Here is an 18,954-nt window from a genome sequence, read left to right as displayed (position 1 = left end):
CTGCGGACATTCATCAGTATAGTGGCTATAATCAGCACAAATTCTGCAAACTCTCTGTGAGACTAACTGTTGGCCTTGCTGTGGTGGAGAAGGTTGAGCTTGCTGAACTTGTTGTTGATTCAATTGCATCTGCTTCAGCAAGTTGGTCATTTCATAGATACTCTGAATCAGAGCAGCAGTCTCTTTGCTAGAGGATACTTCTGCAACGGCTTTTGAACGGCCTTGTTTCTGTCTGTAATTCCGAGTAGATTCAGCTAAGTCGCTGATCAATTGCCATGCCTCATCGGTGGTCTTGTACTTTTTCATAGACCTATTGCTAGCACTTTCCAATGTGGTCTTATCTTGGGGCCTCATGCCCTGTATGATGTAACCAAGTAATACTATCTTGTCAATCATATGGTGGGGGCATGCTTCCAGAAGATTATTTAAGCGCTCCCAGTATTCGTAGAGAGTCTCGGATTCATTCTGAACAATCATGGAAATGTATTTCCTCAGTTTATCAGTAACTTCAGCTGGAAAGAATTTTTCCAAGAATTCTCTTCTCAATGTAACCCAGTTGGATACAGTTGCTGCGGGTTGAGTGTAGTACCACTCTCTTGCCTTTCCCTCAAGAGAAAACGGGAAAGCTTTCAGTAAAATTGAAGTTTCATCTGCACCATCACGCCTGACGGTAGAATAGGCTGCTTGAAAATCTCTCAGGTGCTTGATAGGCTCTTGAGCAGACAAGCCATGAAACTTGGGCATCAAATTAAGCAGTGCAGTCTTTATTTCAAAGTCTGTAGCCACCGCTGGGTGATGCGCTTGAAATGGTTGCATTGTAAAATCAGGGGCTCCAGCCTCCTGGATAGTAACTCTCCTAGCTGCTGCCATGTTATCTGCACGTAAATCAACCAAATCAGTAGAACGGGGGCTGGTTTCTTTCTCAAGTGACGTTTCAGATCCGCCCTCAGAGAGGACTAACCGACGCCGAGCTTGCCTTATTCGTGAAATAGTTCTTTCAATCTCAGGATCGAATATTGGCAAGTTTGGATCAGGAAGTGAACGCGTCATCTAACGAAAGAAACAAGCAGCTCATAGTAGCAAGATAAAACAAAATGCAAATAAATAAAATCCAATCAATAACTTTAGCACTCTATTGCAACTCCCCGGTAACAGCGCCAAAAATTGACGTGGCGGAAATTAGCGAGTTAAGAATTGTTATAAGATATGCGTTGCAAGTATAGTTCTTAACCAACCAGAAATCCGCTTATCAATTTAGAAGGGTTGTCACAAAGATTAAAATTAAAATACTGGGAGTATGAATCCCAGGTCGTCTCTCAATGAGTTGTAGAAAGGTGTGCTATTTTATTAATCAGATGTTTTCAAAAAGAGTTTGAGTTGAATAAACAGGAAATTAAATTGGGGAAATTAAGTAATTTAAATAAAGGTCTTGACTGGGAGTAGATTATTTGGAAGCCCTATTCTTGTTGCAGTACTCTCAAGATTAATTGATAATTGAAGGTCGTTCTGTTTAGTTATCCCTTACTAGGTAAGGGGAAAGTCAAGCAAGTTGGAATGCTGTTTCTATTCCCAAGTCCCAATCTGCTTACTTGGAAGGACTGGCGTTAGTGACTAGAGAGCCATCCAACAATAAACCCAATTACAATCTCTCTTTTGAGCATTCCAACTCAAGGGTTCCTTTCAATCAACTCCCCATTAAGTTAGGGAACTACTCGCTCATTGTGAATGTAGAACTCATAACATAGGAAAGGGAATTAAAGAAAGACATGATAAATAAAACTCAAAGAAATCAATTAAAAATAAAAGTAACTCTTGTATTAATAAATTCTAAAATAATCCAATAGTAAAATTGAGTAAATTAAAAGACATGGAAGAGTAAAGCCAAGTAAAGAAAACGAACTAGAATGACGAAGTCTTGGTGAGGTAATAACTCTTCTCAATATCCCAATGCAAAGAGCAATAGAAATAAAAATCCTAAGAACTATGAATGTGTAGAGAGAAAACCTAGAGGAGGAGTAAAACTAGATCTAAAAACTATAACTGTGCAAAATGAATGTTGTCTTTTGTTTCTGCATGTCCTCTGGCTCTAGTCTGCTTTTCCGGGCCGAAAACTGGGTCAAAACAGGGCCCAAAATCGCCCCCGGTGAATTCTGCAGATTATGCAAATCACGCATGTCACGCGATCGCGTCATTCATGCGGACGCGTCATGTGGCGTTTTGCTTTGCCACGCGGGCGCGTCGTCCACGCCTCCGCGTCACTTGTGCTATTCCAATCCGCGCGGTCGCGTGAGCCTTGCGGCCGCGTCACTTCTCGCTGGTCATCTCCTTAATTTCTTGTGTTCCTTCCATTTTTGCAAGCTTCCTTTCCAATCTCCAACTCATTCATGCCCTATAAAGCCTGAAACACTTAACACACGGATCACAGCATCGAATGGAATAAAGGAGAATTAAAATACATAATTAAAAGTCTCTAGGAAGCAAGTTTTCAATCATATAATAATTTTAGGAAGGAAATATAAATGCATGCTAATCATATGAATAAGTGGGTAAAGATCATGATAAAACCACACAATTAAACATATTATAAACCATAAAATAGTGGTTTATCAGTGGGTTGGTAATGGCTTCGGTGGATATATGGCTGATAGAGGAGATATACATGATTTTCATATAAGTGCCAGTTGGTGTATAGATTTAAGGTTGCATGGGTGAAGTTAGATGGGAGTTGCTTTGGGGATTGTTAGCAAATATAAGGAAGGGTTTGAATGGGTTAGTGACTTTTTGTTATATGATGATGTGTTATTGATGAGGTTGCACGCCATCTCTCTGTTCGGTAGGTTTATTATGGCTTATAGTTAGAATTAGTTTGTTGTATTTGTTTTGGACTTTTGGGTATGTTGTTTTGTTTTAATTTGGATGTTCTTATGCTGTATTTGTTGGCCTCATCCTCTCATTGGGACTTTGTAAGTGTTGTAACAATAAAAATAAATAAATTTTGATATTTGAATTTAAATTTGTGAGCGGCTAATGATGAAATATAAACAAATTATTATGTAAAATTATGAAATTTTAAATTTTAGTGTTATTAAAATCTTTGAATTTACATATTAAAAATTTTTATTATATTTTATTATTTTTAATAATTTTATTTTATATTTAATCAAACCGATCCGATCACGGTCCAACTACAGTTGAATCATTAAACTATTGAATCACTGATATAACTGATTTACTAATCAGTTCGATTTTGCAACCTCGGATTTAAGGTTCCAAAAAAGAAGAATTGAAAACTTTAATTTAATGTGTATAGGGCTTTTTGTTTTGATTTAAAACTTTACAATAGACAATGACTAGAGAAGGATGTATAGTCCTTTATGTTTTGATGTGAAGCCCTTCAATTGTGGCTACTTTATTTAACACACTACTGTTAGTTGGATTCTCTTTTTCGTGTGTGTGATTGACTGATTTAGGTTGAACCATGATATTTATATTAATACACTCATGATTTATGATTGTTTCAATTACTTATGCTGTCTACTTTAGCAGACTACTGTTTTCGGTTTATTCCATGAGAAAACACAAATACATTAAATTTATTATTAACCAGATTTTTATTCCATCAACAAACACCATTCATTAGGTTTTTATTCCACAATTAGATTTTCATATTTCCATTCATCATTCATTCAATGTATACATTAGCCAGCAACTCTTTCACTCATAATTTACAATACAAGATCATCATCGAAATTATAAATAATACAACTAGCCTAAAAATTGGAAAACCAATTTTTAACTCCAGACATCTTCTTCCAATCTCCCAAGCCTCCAATCAAAGTTCGTCTTCACTTCATGATTGTCTCTAAAAAATTTTAGTTTTTCAACTGGTTCATCCTACTCAGTATTTGTAAACTCCGCGTAATTAGCGAATAATTAGCTAATAAATTAATTATTAATTAAAAAAATTAGAAATATAAATTTTATAGTTTAATGAGGTAGAAATAATTAAAATATGAATTTTTACATTAATTTTAAAGGTTTTGACCATAAATTGGGTCGAACGGGTCGAACTAGGTGAACCAAACCCAAAGCCCAACCCAATCCACTAATACTCATGAGCTTTAGCTCATTTGCTCCTCAAACACAAGAATCACGTTACAAAGGGGAAGAACAAGGGAAAAATCACAAAACCTTGATCACAAATTTCAATCCCACATAATTTTCAATCTGGAACTTCGATCGCCGTACCGTTTGCGGCCACGCATCCACCGCGTCGAGCTCTACAAAGCTCACTAACTAATTTGATAAGGAACTCTCAATATCATCCTCATCCTCTTCTTCTCCCAATTTTCAAAAATTAGAGCCATTGGTTATTGAAATTTGAGATTTTGGTATTTAAGATCAAACTAGCTTGAGGAAACCATTAAGTTTTGTCCCACTGGTGCTTGGGTAAGGTAAGAACTCTTAAACTCTAGTGAATTCCTTGATTATATATGGTTGGGTATTAAGTTTGTGCATATAAATGTAATGATATGAATTAGGTAGTATATATATGTGAATTGGAGCATATTTGTGGAAATTAGAAGCTTGGGCTGTGCTTTGGTTGCTGGGATCTTGGTGGTGAAGGCTGGTACTTTGCTAAATTAAGGTGTCCTTAGGCTTAGGAAAAAATCGGCTAAGGTATGATTTTGGTTTATTGTATATAATATATAATGTCTTGTGAAAACTTAGGTTAGACAACCTAGGATAAGTTGAATTATGAGTTTGGAGCATGTTTAGTGGTTTTAGTTGACAATATATGTTGAATTGATATTGTGTGATTAGAGTAATGATTCAAGATGTGAATGTGGTTGGTGTTGGTGAAATATGTTGATGAATGATGATTTTGATGATGATGGATGAGAATAATGAATGTGGATATGTGAATATTGATAAATTGATAATTATGTTTGTTTCATTGAGAGCTTTTGGGATGGAGATAATCAAATTGAGGTATGGTTGGTTGTGATGGAATATGGAGCTGTTTTGGATGTATTTGGAGTCATTTTGAAATGTAGAACTTTCGTTTTGGTAAAGGAAATTGTAAAAATAGAGGTTTGTACTTTTTGAGAAAAGCTTGATTTTTTACCGAAATTTGACAGGCCATAACTCTGCTTCTGGATCTCCAAATTTTTCCAAATTTGTCTAAAATGAAAATTGGGTTCGTGAAGGTTACGCTGTTTGAAGAATGGACAAAAAATTATTTCTAGCGGAAAAGTTATGCACGTCAGAAGTTTGGTGTATAAAAGTAAATTCTGTAGCACTTAAACAATTTTTAACCATTCTGCAAAACTCGCGTACGCAAGCACACATGCGACGCGGGCATTTTATTCTGTTTTGAAGTCCCGCGTATTGATAAACCCCAATTTTGTGGTTTATCTTGTGCTTAATTTAAGGGATTTTATAACTTTTTCTCACATTTATTTAATGAAATAGCATGGTTTTGTAATTCTCCCTTAATTTGTGCTTAAATGTAAAAACATGCTTTTTAGGCCCTAAAAATGGTAATTTTAATTCACCATAATTTCATTCGATGCCTTGATGTATTTGTTGAGTGATTTCAGGTTCATGAGGCAAGTATCGGATGGAAGAAGTGAAGAGAAAAGCATGCAAAGTGGAGAATCCATGAAGAAATGAGAAATTGGAGGATTGAGGGCCACACGCACGCGTCACTCACGCGTACGCATGCGTTGAAGATTTGCAAGCCACGCGCACGCGTCACCCACGCGTACATGTGAGTAGAGGTTTGGCCAGAGACGCGCACGCGTCGTCCACGCGCACGCATGACGCTTGGCACGTGACCCACTTAAAGTGAAATCGCTGGGGGGCGATTTCTGAGCTGCCCAGGCCCAAATCTAACTCATTTCTGAAGCTATTTGATGTAGAATTCAAGAGGAAACAAGGGGGGAGCAATTAGTTGTAGCTTGGCATCATGTAGTTTAGTTTCTAGAGAGAGAAGCTCCCTCTTCTCTCTAGAATTAGGGTTCTTAGGCTTATTTCCCTCTTAGATCTAGGTTCAATTTATTGTTCTCATCTTGTTTCCTTTTACATTTTCATGTTCTAGTAGTTTGATTCTCTTAGTTTTTATGTTAATTTCCCCTTTATGCCTCTTTGATGTTGATGAACTCTTGTTGGATTTGGATCTCCTCTAATGCAGTTCATGTTTGATGTTCTTTTATTATTGATTTGAGTAGTTATTGTTAATTCCTTGCAATTGGTAGTTGGTAGATTTTATTTTTCCTTGCAATTTACTATACTTTCCTTTTATGCCTTCCAAGTGTTCGACAAAATGCTTGGAAGGATGTTAGAGTAGATTTTGAACATTCTTGGCTAGGAAAGAGGAATTAGGCAATCTTGACTCATGAATACCCAACTCATGTTGGTGATCTAGAGTTGTTAGCTAGTATTGTTTCTATTGACGCTAATCTTTTGCTAATTCAATTAGTAAATTGATTAGGACTTTTGGATTGAGATTAGCTAGTCTTGTTTGACGTTCTCTTAATGTGAAGATAATATTGTACCTTCTTCCATTGCTAGAGATGACGAAATAAGATAAATTCTTGTTAATCATTGTTATTAGTGACTAGGATAGAAAGCCTATGATCTCAACCCTTGCCATGAATATCTCTTTTTATTACTTGCTTTCTTTAGTTGCTTGCTTTACTTTTCTTGTTGTTTACTTTCTTGCTCCTTTCATCAAATCAAACCCCCCTCTCCCGTATTTCTTCATAGCCAATAATTGCCCACTTCATTGCAATTTCTTGTGAGACAACCCGAGGTTTAAATACTTCGATTAATTTTTATTGGGGTTTGTACTTGTGACAAAACCAAATTTTTGCATGTGAGGATTATTTGTTGGTTTAGAACTATACTTGCAACGAGAATTTATTTGTGAAATTCTAAACCATACAAAAATCCAAACATCACGTATGCGGGAGGGTGCATGTGTACGTGAGAATGAAAAATTTAAGGGGTTGCATACGCGGGCAAGTACACGCGACGCGAGCAATCTATTATGTCCACGGGGTCTCGCGTACGCAGACAGAGGGTTGCGTACGCGGGTAGGGAAAATGACACCCCGCGCATACGCGCAACCATGCATACACGGGACCCTGTTTTTCAGCAACTTGTGTTTTATGATTTAAACATGATTTTGAACCTCTAAACCTCTATTTTTACTCTCTAAGACCCTAAAACTTAGCTGTAATCATCGTGAAGGAGGTTGAACATTGAAGGGGAGGTAACATGGAAGTGAAAAAAGTTTGAGATATGATGAATTATGATTGAGAAGTGCGGAAATGTTATATAATTGATGAAATATTGCCCATAATGATATTGAATGAATGAATATGAATGATAATTTGGCTTGTGCACTTCTTTATATCTAAGATACAAGTTTTTCTGGGTAGATGCAGTGGCTTGCCACCACTTGCTCCAGGTCGAGACTCGATACTCTATTGACCCTACGTCGCAAGATGTGGCTGGGCACTTTAACTCTCTGAAAATTCCCTTAATGAGCTTAATTTGATATATATGATTGAGAAAAATCTATGCATAGACTCTTTGGGATACACGTACAAAAGACTGTCCAGGGTTAGCTACCGGACATGTCGGGCTGGCTTTATAACCGACAGATGAAACTCATCAGCTATAGGGCAGGCATACATCATATGCATATGGGTGTTTTGTTCTATTGTGCATTAATTGAGCTTGCCTATGTGATTATTATGCTTACCTGCTATATTTGCTACTTGCTGTATTTGTATCCTACTTGTGTTTGCTTTGTCTGTATTGCTTGTCTGTGTACTGGAGTTTTGGAGGAGTGGAGGAAGGCGAGAAGCTGAGGGAATAAGTAGAATTGAGTTAGACTTAGGAACCTTAGATAGCTCACCTTGTATTGTGGTTTTAAACTTTAACTCTAAGCTTTACATCTGAGTGTCAGAGTTCTAAGATCGCCTCTACCTTTTTCGAGACCTTATATATTATGTATGTGGGCACCATTACAATGCTGAGAACTCCCAGTTCTCATTCCGTGCATATGTTGTCTTTTTCAGATGCAGGTCGAGAGGCACCTCTGATGTCAAGGCATCTTGGCTAGTTTCACAAGCCATTTTTAGTATATTTTAGGTTAGTTTCATGAATTATCTTCATCAATAAGCAAACATTTGGATGAGTTATCTATGCACGCCTTGATTCATCAAACATTAGTGAATTATAATCATTTTCATGAGATTTATTCAAGAACTACTTGATGCATTGAATGATGCAATATCTTGTGATTATGGCAGAGCTTTGATGCACTTGTTTGATTGATGATAGGCAAGGAGAAGTAGAGAAGAAGCAGAGAAGAGTAGGGAGGTTGTGGCGTTAGTGGCCAAGTTAGCACACTAACGCCATGGTTAACACTACACCAAGGAGGGTGCTGGCGTTAGTGGCAAAGTTAGCCCACTAACGCCAGCGATAACGCTGGCACAATGAAGAGGTGCTGGCATTAGTGGCCAAAGTTAGCCCACTAACGCCAGTGCTAACGTTGCCAAGGAAGGAGAAGAAGCTGGTGTTAGTGGCCAAAGTTAGCCCACTAACGCCAGTGCTAACGTGCTCGAAGAAGAAGAAGAAGCTGGCGTTAGTGGCCAAGTTAGCCCACTAACGCCAGTGCCAATGTTGGTCAAGGAAGAAGAAAGTGTTAGTGGCCAAAGTTAGCTCACCAACGCCACCAATATTAGCACACTAACATCTTCGATCATTTCACAAATTTGGGGCTGGAAGAATTAGCTAGCGTGCGCACGCACGAAGCAATGTGCGTACACACAACAGGCGCTGGCGTTAGTGGCAACGTTAGCACACTAATGCCAGTATTAACGCCAGCTTGGAAGAGAATTGTGGCGTTAGTAATGCTGTTAACGCCAGTACCAATGCCTGTTCCAGGGGCACTCATGCAAGTATGAAAGCGTTAGTAAGCTAACGCCAGCATTAACGTCAGAAAGGGCCTGAGTAACTCCTAACTTGCTTCAACTAAGGCCAAGGGCCCACATCCAAGTACTTGAAGACTCATTTGAAGATCAGAGAGTAGTATATATAGGAGGAGTTTTGAACTTAGAAAGGAGGACGTACTCTAGAGCTTAGCTTAGGACTCTTAGTTTTACACACTTTTACATTCTGCAACTTTACATTTGCTTGTATTAAGTTTTAGTTTATTTTCACACAATTTCAATTTCCTGCAATTGTTCTTAGAGCGATGATTAACTAAACCCCAGTTATTAAGGGGAGGAGCTCTATTGTAATTCAAATGAATTAATGAAATTCTTCTTCTTCTCAATTCGCTTGTTGTAACTAAGGGAAAACTTCTGTGTTTAATAGATCTATTCACTACCGGAAGGGGGTTTAGATCTACTTGAATCTCTATGTGAGCCTTGAAAGAGGGATCATAGAATTCAGTTTGAAGCTCTTTCCCTCACAACTCTTGTGATCAATAAATTCCTGGTTTGAATTGAGATCCTAAGAGCTTGTGTGGCTTATGGATTAGAGAATTAAACTTAAACTCTTCTCATGAACAATTAGATCAAGGAATTGGCAATTGATTATGTTAAGAGAAATTGAGTTGCCAAGGAATTGGGATTCAATTATTACAATCCGCCATAGATCTACTTCATATGATTGAGAATAAAGTTGAGACCCATTGATTCATGACGGATTGTGATATCTCCAATCCCTAATGAATCATACCCATTATCTTTCTTCCACTTAATTGCTTTGAGTTTCTTGTTTTCTTTGATTCCCAATGCCCAGAACCCATTTACAATCCATGCAGTTTACTCTTCCTCGCCATTTACATTCTTGCTTTTACTTCCTTTTTATTTAAGTTTCAGCTTTTTAGTTTCTTGTCATTTAAGTTTCTGCCCTTTTTCATTCAGCAATTAAATTCTAGTTCTTAAATTTTCCAGCCATTTAGATTTTTGCACATTTACTTTCGATATCAATTACATTCTGTTAATTAAAACTCACAAAACTATCAAATATTCGCTTGACTAGATCAATCACCTAACTAAAGTTGCTTAATCCATCAATCCCTGTGGGATCGACCTCACTCAACAGTGAGTTATTACTTGGCGATTCGGTACACTTGCCGAAGGAATTTGTGTTGTGCAAATTTCCAATCATCAACCTCACTAGGCGTCTAGAGTTCCTGTCGCAGTGGAATTGGGATGTTGTATTTTGTGTGTTTTGATATATATATATAGAGAGAGAGAGAGACTTCTCCCTTATTTTGTTTCGCTCTTATATTGTATATATGTATGTAAATATCCTCCAGCCAACCTTAGCTTTGCAAGTTGAGCCTGGAGCTTGAATATTTGTATCTTTGACTCTCCACCCTTTTATATATATATATATATATATATATATATATATATATATATATATATATATATATATATATATATATATATATATATATATATATATATTCTTTACTTTTCTTCGTACGCAGGTAATCGTTAGCTTGACCGTTGCGCTTTTATTTTTCACATTTTTTCTTAACCAACCTTCAAGTCTCCTCGAATATTATATTCTTTCACTTATATTATGTATGTATATTTTATTTTAGAGGTCGTAATACCACACCACCTCTGTTTTATGACTTAAACGTAAAGTTCTGTGTGGTAGGGTGTTACAGTATCCGTCCACACAAAAAGGCCACACCATCTCTTCTCAGTTCTCTGTAATCAAGCGAAGATATAACATGCTCAAGCCTCAAGGAAGAACAATGATAACAACACTGGTAATAATGTTAACTCACATTATAATTGGGACAATCAAAAAATGATTTGTTCGGATTTAAATCTATATCAGACTACTTGAGAATCAAACGACAACCACAACTACACTATTTCGGCACCTGCAAGTTTCTGCTCCTATTTTACGTTCTTGTCCAATACTCACTAGATGGTGGTTGGATAGAGCTTCCGGCTGCATCCGGCTGCAGTGCTTCCACCACCCATCATTGATATGAAGAAGGAAAATGAGAAGAAAAAGAGGAAGATGAAAAAGAAAGTAACTTTAAGAAGATTTGAAAAGTTATGGTTAAATAAAAAAGGAAAGATCAAATTGAGTTCAAATTGTAATTTTGTTGGCTAAGCTAGCCATTGCACACTTTAATATGACAAAATAATGCCACATCAATACTACGATAATTGAGTCATCACTGAAATTAAAAATTATAACTATGAAATTAGATTCTCAATGACTAAATTAATTAATTGTATGAATCTCAAAAATCATTATAAAAATTTACTTTTGGTTTTACTAAAATATGCTGGGGCAAGGTGCATCAAAACGAGTTCGATGCACGTACCATCTGATTAATGGCTCAATCCGGACTAAAATTCGGGTGACCAGTTTTTTAAAATTAAAAATATAGTTTATCCAAAATAAAACGTAATTAAATGAGAGGAGGTATTGTTAGATGTTATCCGTATGGTCCATGGTTAAAAGAAACTAAGAAAGTGAGTAAGTGACCCTACTACACCTACATCTTCCGAAGAAAAGACTATATAGCAAAGCAAGAGTTTACCTCTATCATCTTGCCATTTTACCTTACACGAGTTGGTGACAAAATGCCCTAGAACTATTTGTTCATCCAGTCAAACAGACACGCTTCCGTACTTCACACTGAAGTCAAAACATACATCTAGCCATATAGTTATCATTAATTAGGTCTATTTGACAGCTTTGTAGACGTGAGAGAACCGTCATGGACATGAAAAATCCAAATTTCATCTAAATTGCTTTGTTAATGTTACCTTGTGGGTAGTAATTGTATTCATTATTTCATTTTTTTCCTTTTAAAATAATGTTTTAGTCAGTTTTATTCATTACTTACTAAAAATATTTAGAGTAAAGTATCATTTTTATCCCCAACGTTTTGGGTAAATCCTATTTGTGTCCCCAACGTTTAAATTGTCCTATTTGTATTCCTAACGTTTATAAAAGTGATTAAATGTTATCTTGCCGTCAATTACACACTATGAGCACTTTAGTTTGAGTTTTAAAAATCTTTTCTTAAAGTTAGAATACAAATGTCTGGGATAGAATCGATGATCTACTCCGAAAAATAGCTCATCAAATGTTGAAACTAATTCCTACAACATTTACATAATTCACTTTTTTAGGGATATAATTAAATCTAAACGCAAATAATAGGTATAATATTAAAATCGAACATATCCAAGTAAAACCTAATTGAGAATGAATACATCCAATTGAGAATAATTGAAAAATATAATCTGATTTGTTATTATAATTGATAGTAGGATAACATTGAATCACTTTTATAAACGCTAAGGATACAAATAGGACGATTTAAACGTTAGGAACATAAATAGGACTTATCCTAAACGTTGGAGACAAAAACGATACTTTACTCAAATATTTATTTCCTCGGTTATCATTTTCTAAATAACTACAGCAATTATAATTGTTGTAGTCATAATAAAAATTATAGTAATTTAAGAATGAAATTAGCAAAATAATAAAAAAAAAAGGGAAAAACATAATAACCGAGGAAAAAATATATTTCTTTTTAAAAAATTAATTTTGATAAAAAATATAACAAAATAAAATATTAAAAACAAAAATAAAATATTTTAAATTGTCAATAACTTCATGATCCATCATGTTCGTTCTTGTTAGAAATTCAAGAGAACATATACATTGGGCATCCGAAGCGGCTACACATCTATTTTATGATTCTATGTAACAAAATCAATTAATTTATTCTCTTTACCATCAATACGTACAAAAGCGACTTCTTTACAGATAATTACAGGAACAAAATTGCTGCCAAAGAACAGCTAACAATGATAAAAGAATGATGAAATTCTGTCACAGATTCAACGGTGTGAAACTGATGCAGCCAATTCCAAAACCAAAAGCATTGATGCACCTTAGCTGATCTATCATCTTCATCCAATTATATTCAGCCATGGCCATCCCTCGGCTTAACTTGACTTAAGTTATTTTGGTCCAAAAATCAGGCCTCCGCGTAGCTAGTGCCTTTCACGTATTTGAACTACCCTTGCTAAAGAAATCGGTGCTATAATTTTGATCACCAAATGCCATTCTCCTAAACAATCTTATCTCTTCCGATAGCTGCGCAGAGTTAAAAGCCTCGCTTTCTCCAACTCGCAATCCATTCGTTAGGTCAGAAGCTCCTAAGCTATCAAAAGCTCTAACAACCTATTAAGCAAAATAACGCATTAGCACTAACGTCTACGTTAGGGACAAAAAACATATTTTACACTGACAGCAATTACCTGTCCCATGCGAGGCCTCTTTGCAGCTGAATGCCGAACGCAAGATGCAGCAACTTCTATCATACAGAAAATTTCACTTTCAACATAGTTCTTTTCTAGCCTTGGATCCGTCAAAATCCCCAACTCCCCACTATCAAGTACATGACTCAATAATGGTCGAGCCTGAAAAGGAAAATTGCTTCTGTGAGGAAAGGCTGATGAATTGTGAACATTAAAGAATGATTTTAAGTAAAGTTTAGATCCGATAGTCGCATATCTAACTGTTGAACTTTAAATTCTTCTGATGTATGTATGCATAATTTACCGATGCAAGCACACTATAACATGTCTAACCAAAATGTCACATTCTGTAAGTACAAATTTAACATTTATGTGATGTTCACTGGCCTCAATCTTGAAACTTACACTCATCATCTTGTTAAATTATCAAATGCCTCAAAATTTAAAAACATGAAATTCAGTATTTGATCATCAAAAGATTGCAGTCTATTGAGAGATGGAGGCATGGAACGGCAACCACTTTGTATGGATGTGCAGCCACTTAAGTTGTACCTGTCATTCCTAAATTCTAGCATTCTATGCAACATGGGCACTGGAATTCTCAAGAAAGTACAGAAGTTTTCATAACATTGATTAACTCCCTTTGATCATTTTAAAAGCATCCTCACTTTCCCATATGATTGATTCAATTTCAACAATGGTGTTAGAATTCCTAACAGTAACAGACCTAGTGTCATTCAAAATTTACTAGGGATGAAATTTTGCAACTGCAGATTCAGTGGAAGGTTGACAAACTTTTAACCATTTTAAGTGATTGTGATAAAGGATGAAATTTCCAAAAGGATAAAAGCACACATCACGATTGATTATCAAGACTGCAAGGGCCAAGAACGATCAAACCCCATATGAATATAAGGTAGCGTTTGGTTGATGTCCATGTCTCATTGACATGGACATGGTGACACATGTCTGCTGTTTGGTTTGGTGAGACAGATTTTCGAAGGATACGGGAGGACACGGATGGACACAGAGACACCAAATTTGTGTACCTTCAATTTGGTGAGACAGACACAACTTGTGAGACACTAATTTTTTACTCTTTTACCCTTATTCAATTTTTAAATTTTCAAAATTTGTTCTCCTATCTCCCCAAACCTTTTTTGAGTGCAGGGTAATTCAGTCTTTTCCAAATATTTGTGTCTTGTTCATTATTTTTGCCAAACACAATACATAGACACAAATATTTTATGTCTATGTCTTTAATGTTTGTGTATTTGTGTCTATGTCTCATCCTATACATCAACCAAACGAAGCCTAAATAGACACTAATGGTATCTCAAACCACATTATCAAAAATTAGATGCAGTTGCAAAAAAGAGCAATATGAACAAGACTGGCATGGATATTTACCCATTCAACTAAACTCTCATCTCCCAAGGGTTGAGATGTATCTACTGGCTTCCGCCCAGTAATGAGCTCCAAGAGCACAACCCCAAAGGAATATACATCAGACTTCTCAGTCAATTTGCCACTGGATGCATATTCAGGGGCTACGTACCTTTAAGAGAACAAAAAAGAAATCAATGTTTATAGATAGTTAGTCTCAGAGCAATCTAAAATAATATAAGAAACACATTAGATTGGACGTGTATTAATGAATACCGACCCAAAAGTTCCCATGACTCGTGTGGTTATATGTGTATTTGCATCTAGGGCTAATTTTGCTAGCCCAAAATCTGAAACCTATAGCAAATAAGTACTAAGATTAGAATACAAAATAGAACCATTGAGATTGAACTTTGAACAAGTAAAACGGTACATACTTTAGCCTCGAAGTTGTAATCTAAAAGAATGTTCGATGACTTGATATCCCTGTGAATAATCCGAGGATTACCTGAAAGTGCAAAACAGTTAACAGCATAAATAACAATACAACAAAAGCTATATTGCACTAGATGTGGTCATTTACATGGATGATTTACTATAATACGGAATTCACACCAGAAAACGATTTCTTGGACTAATTAATCAAAACTTTGCTGGAGAGTACCTGACTTCAACATAACAAGATTTCCTATAAAATCACAACATCCTTGATTATCAAGAAAAATTAATGCATGTAGATCTTCTTAGGTATCTTACTATAGAAATGGACATTTATCATTCCGTTCCTTAGTCCGACAATCATGTTTCAAAATTCAGATTAGCAAAAAGAACTTGAGAGAAGCATATTCTATCAACCATCATTAACTAGTAGCCCCGTAAAATTATAATTCAGTTTCTTGCTAGTCTCAAATATCAAAATCTCCAAGAGAAAAGATGGCCGATATGCATGTATGCACATGTCAAGACCCTATTCAAAACGATAAGGATCGATAATTACAGTCTTCATGGAGATAAGCTATCCCTCGAGCTGCACCAGCTGCAATTTTAACACGGTTTGCCCACTCTAACACCGGCCTACCATCCCCTGCAAATTTCAATTTTAGTTTAGCATAACCAAAGAACATCATGAAACAACAATTTAGCACTCGCAAAAGCTTTACCATGTAGATGAAAATAAAGGGTATTATTGGGGACATAGTCATAGACAAGCAGTCTTCTGGTATCTTGAATACAATATCCAACCAGTGAAACCAGATGACGATGATGTATGCGACTAATAATCTCGACTTCAGCTTTGAATTCTTTCTCTCCCTGACCACCACCAATTTTCAGCTGTTTGACCGCTATCTCTCTCCCATCCGGCAGGTATCCTTTATACACGGAACCAAATCCACCTTCGCCTAAGAGATTTTCAGTTGAGAAACCATTTGTGGCCTTGATTAATTCTTCATACGAAAACCACGACCTTGAGTGGCCTAGTCCACCAGGATCAGATGGTGTATACAAAACATCACTGCCAGAGCCGCTTTGTACAAGAGGAGCTGAAGAATGCGTCTTATAGAATGAGGAATCTGGACAAAAGTCACAACATTTAACTAATTTAGTGGCCAATAAATGAGGAAAGTTATTATGTACTATAAATGGTTTATCAAAGCCAACATCATATGCCCCAAAATAATGAAAAGCTTGGTCTTATTAAATTTCAAAAGTAAACAAACCACCAAATAAAAAGAAGACCAAATCTATTAAAGAAACCATTAGTGCCCAATGTTTTTAGCTTAGTTTTACCTGAATCAGGAGATGAGGCAGGAGTTGTTGGCATGACGTAACCACCATTGCTCAGCACCTTTTTCTTTTTCCTCTTCATCATGCACCAAATTGCAACTCCAATGATCCCAAACAGCAGAATTCCCGCCGCTACACTGATAGCCACTATTGCAGCGGTACCAATTCCATTACCACCTCCTCCAGCTGTAGGACCTGAATTCTCTGTCTGTGATCCGTTTCCAGGTGGAGTAAGAATGGATGCCGGAGGCGGCGCCAACTGATTTGGCGGTGGTGGGGATGATGATGACCTAGGTGGAAAATTTGAAGGAGCTGGTTGAGTGCTAGGTGTTGTGGGAGGAGGAGGAGGAGGTGCAGATCTTGGGGGAGACGTGGAAGTCGAAGGAGGAGATGAATTTTGGGAAGTAGGGTTTGATGACGGCGGTGGCGATGATCTTGGCGGCGGCACAGATGCGGGACTTGGGGGTGAGGAATTCGCCGGAGGCGGCACGGATGGTTGAGGTGGAGGCGAAGTTTTTGGTGGTGGCGCAGACCGTGGCGGGGGAGGGGAGCCTCGTGGTGGCGCAGACCGTGGCGGGGGTGGGGAGCCTCGTGGTGGCGCAGACCGTGGCGGGGGAGGGGAGCCTCGTGGTGGCGGCGCGGCTGTTGTTGGAGGAGAAGGTGCAGGGGGTGGTGAATTCTCCGGTGGCGGTGACTGTTGCGGCGGAGATGTGCTCTTAGGAGGGTTTGATGGAGGCGTGGGAGGGGGGTTCGATGGTGGTGGAGAGCTTCTCGGTGGGGCCGGTGATGGCGGTGGCGGAGATGGTGGTGGCGATTGGGGAGGGTCTGATTGCGGCGGGGTTGGTGGAGGAGCTCTTGGAGGCGGGTTTCCAGACGAAAGAGGAGGTGAAGCAGGAGGCGGTGGTTCGGACGGCGTAGGTGACGGTTGCACCGGCGGCGGGGCGGTTGGAGGAGGAGAAGATGGCGTTGTCGTCGTTGGTGGCGGGGACTGAGATGGCGTGGTCGAAGTCGAAGGTAGTGGTGGCGTCGGCGACAGCGGCGGTGGCGAAGCTGAAGTGTCAGGTGCAGGCGAAGCAGGTGGTGATGGTGGTGGTTGTTGTGGCGGTTGAGTGTCGCCAGAAGCTGCCGGTGAAGGCGACGCGGCTGACATCTCTTGCAATCAAATTCAAATCCAATCAAATCAATGAAACAATGGTGTCTGTTCCTTGAACCTCTCTCATGTCACATGTCACATCACATTCACAATTTCACATCACACACAACAACAACAAATGAAACTTGATATTTCAGATTCCAAAGAATATCTTGATACAACTCCTCACACTTTTCTCTTCTTTTTTCTACTGATATTAAAAAAAAGAGAAAGATCAGTGTTCTATTAGAATGAAAATTTTAGGACGAAGAAACAAAGCTGCGGTCACCAAACTTCACCAACCAAATAACACCAATATTATTAGAGTGGAAAACCAAGGTCACTGAAAAGACCTTGTTAATTGCACATGCTAGATATCAAAAACTAGTGTTCCTGAGCAACAGAACGATCCAATCCACTAATAATATTCATATATCATATGTCTTGTCTGTTTCTTCCCTATCCCAAAATGGATAAAATACGATCACACCAGAACCAAGGAAAACACTTGAGATTGAAAACCTCTATATATGCCCCTTAAACTGTTACTTTTAATACACCACACAATCTGGGTAAAATTTCTAGTGTGTTGAAATTTGGCTGGTACAAGAGTGTTTTCAGAATCTTCAGTGGTCTTAGGACACAGCACCTAAATGGCTAAATCACCATCAATCCATCATCAATCAACCCCAAAATGAAATTGAAATCTCGAAAATCTCAAAAATACCCTCGGTCCACCTTCCCAGCTTCTCTGAGTTGCAAACCAATGTTGTTGGAAGCGTTTGACGGTTTGAGGGATGGTGTGTGCAATGTGGTCTTGTTCTGCTGTGTGTTATGTCTGCAAAAGCTTTTGGTGAGGAACACGGTTACACGGATTGTGGGGTCACAAATCCAAAAACCACGTGAAAGCGACACCGAAGAATGCTACCAAAGAATTCTCCAACCTTTTTGTCATACAAGAATTTCATGTGCAATATTAGATAATTATGCAGAAATAAAATTTGAAAATTTCAATCATTTACCATTTTCCTCCGTCCGCGTCAGTCAAACATATAAGGATGAAAATGAGCCGAACTAAAACTTACAAAAATTGAATTTGATTTAGGATTTAATTCATTAACAATTGACTCTATTTTTTAATTTAAATTCGATTTATAAAAAATTTTTTAGTTAGTTTAAATTTTCAAACTAACTCAAATAATAAAAATATAATTTATAATTTTATATTAATAAATTATAATTTATATATTTTAAAAATATTTAAAAAAATTAATTTTATATATTATTTATTTATCAATAAAT

General features: G+C 37.3%; 1 protein-coding gene across 1 annotated transcript; it reads right to left on the bottom strand.

Annotated features, from left to right (window-relative positions):
- Positions 1-12,685: 12,685 nt before the first annotated feature.
- Positions 12,686-18,514, bottom strand: LOC107643804 (proline-rich receptor-like protein kinase PERK9). Its single transcript, XM_016347555.3, has 8 exons — positions 16,524-18,514; positions 15,896-16,306; positions 15,733-15,819; positions 15,173-15,243; positions 15,016-15,092; positions 14,760-14,907; positions 13,350-13,511; positions 12,686-13,272 (listed from the first exon to the last, which is right to left on the bottom strand). Exons 1-8 carry the CDS (start codon positions 17,668-17,670, stop codon positions 13,093-13,095), a joined length of 2,283 nt encoding a protein of 760 aa, XP_016203041.2. The 5' UTR covers positions 17,671-18,514; the 3' UTR covers positions 12,686-13,092.
- Positions 18,515-18,954: the final 440 nt, after the last annotated feature.

This window comes from Arachis ipaensis, chromosome B5 (assembly GCF_059453495.1).
Source record: "Arachis ipaensis isolate K30076 ecotype BB chromosome B5, ASM5945349v1, whole genome shotgun sequence".
In the NCBI taxonomy this organism is placed as follows: Eukaryota; Viridiplantae; Streptophyta; class Magnoliopsida; order Fabales; family Fabaceae; genus Arachis; species Arachis ipaensis.
This window is presented reverse-complemented; position numbering and strand designations above follow the sequence as displayed.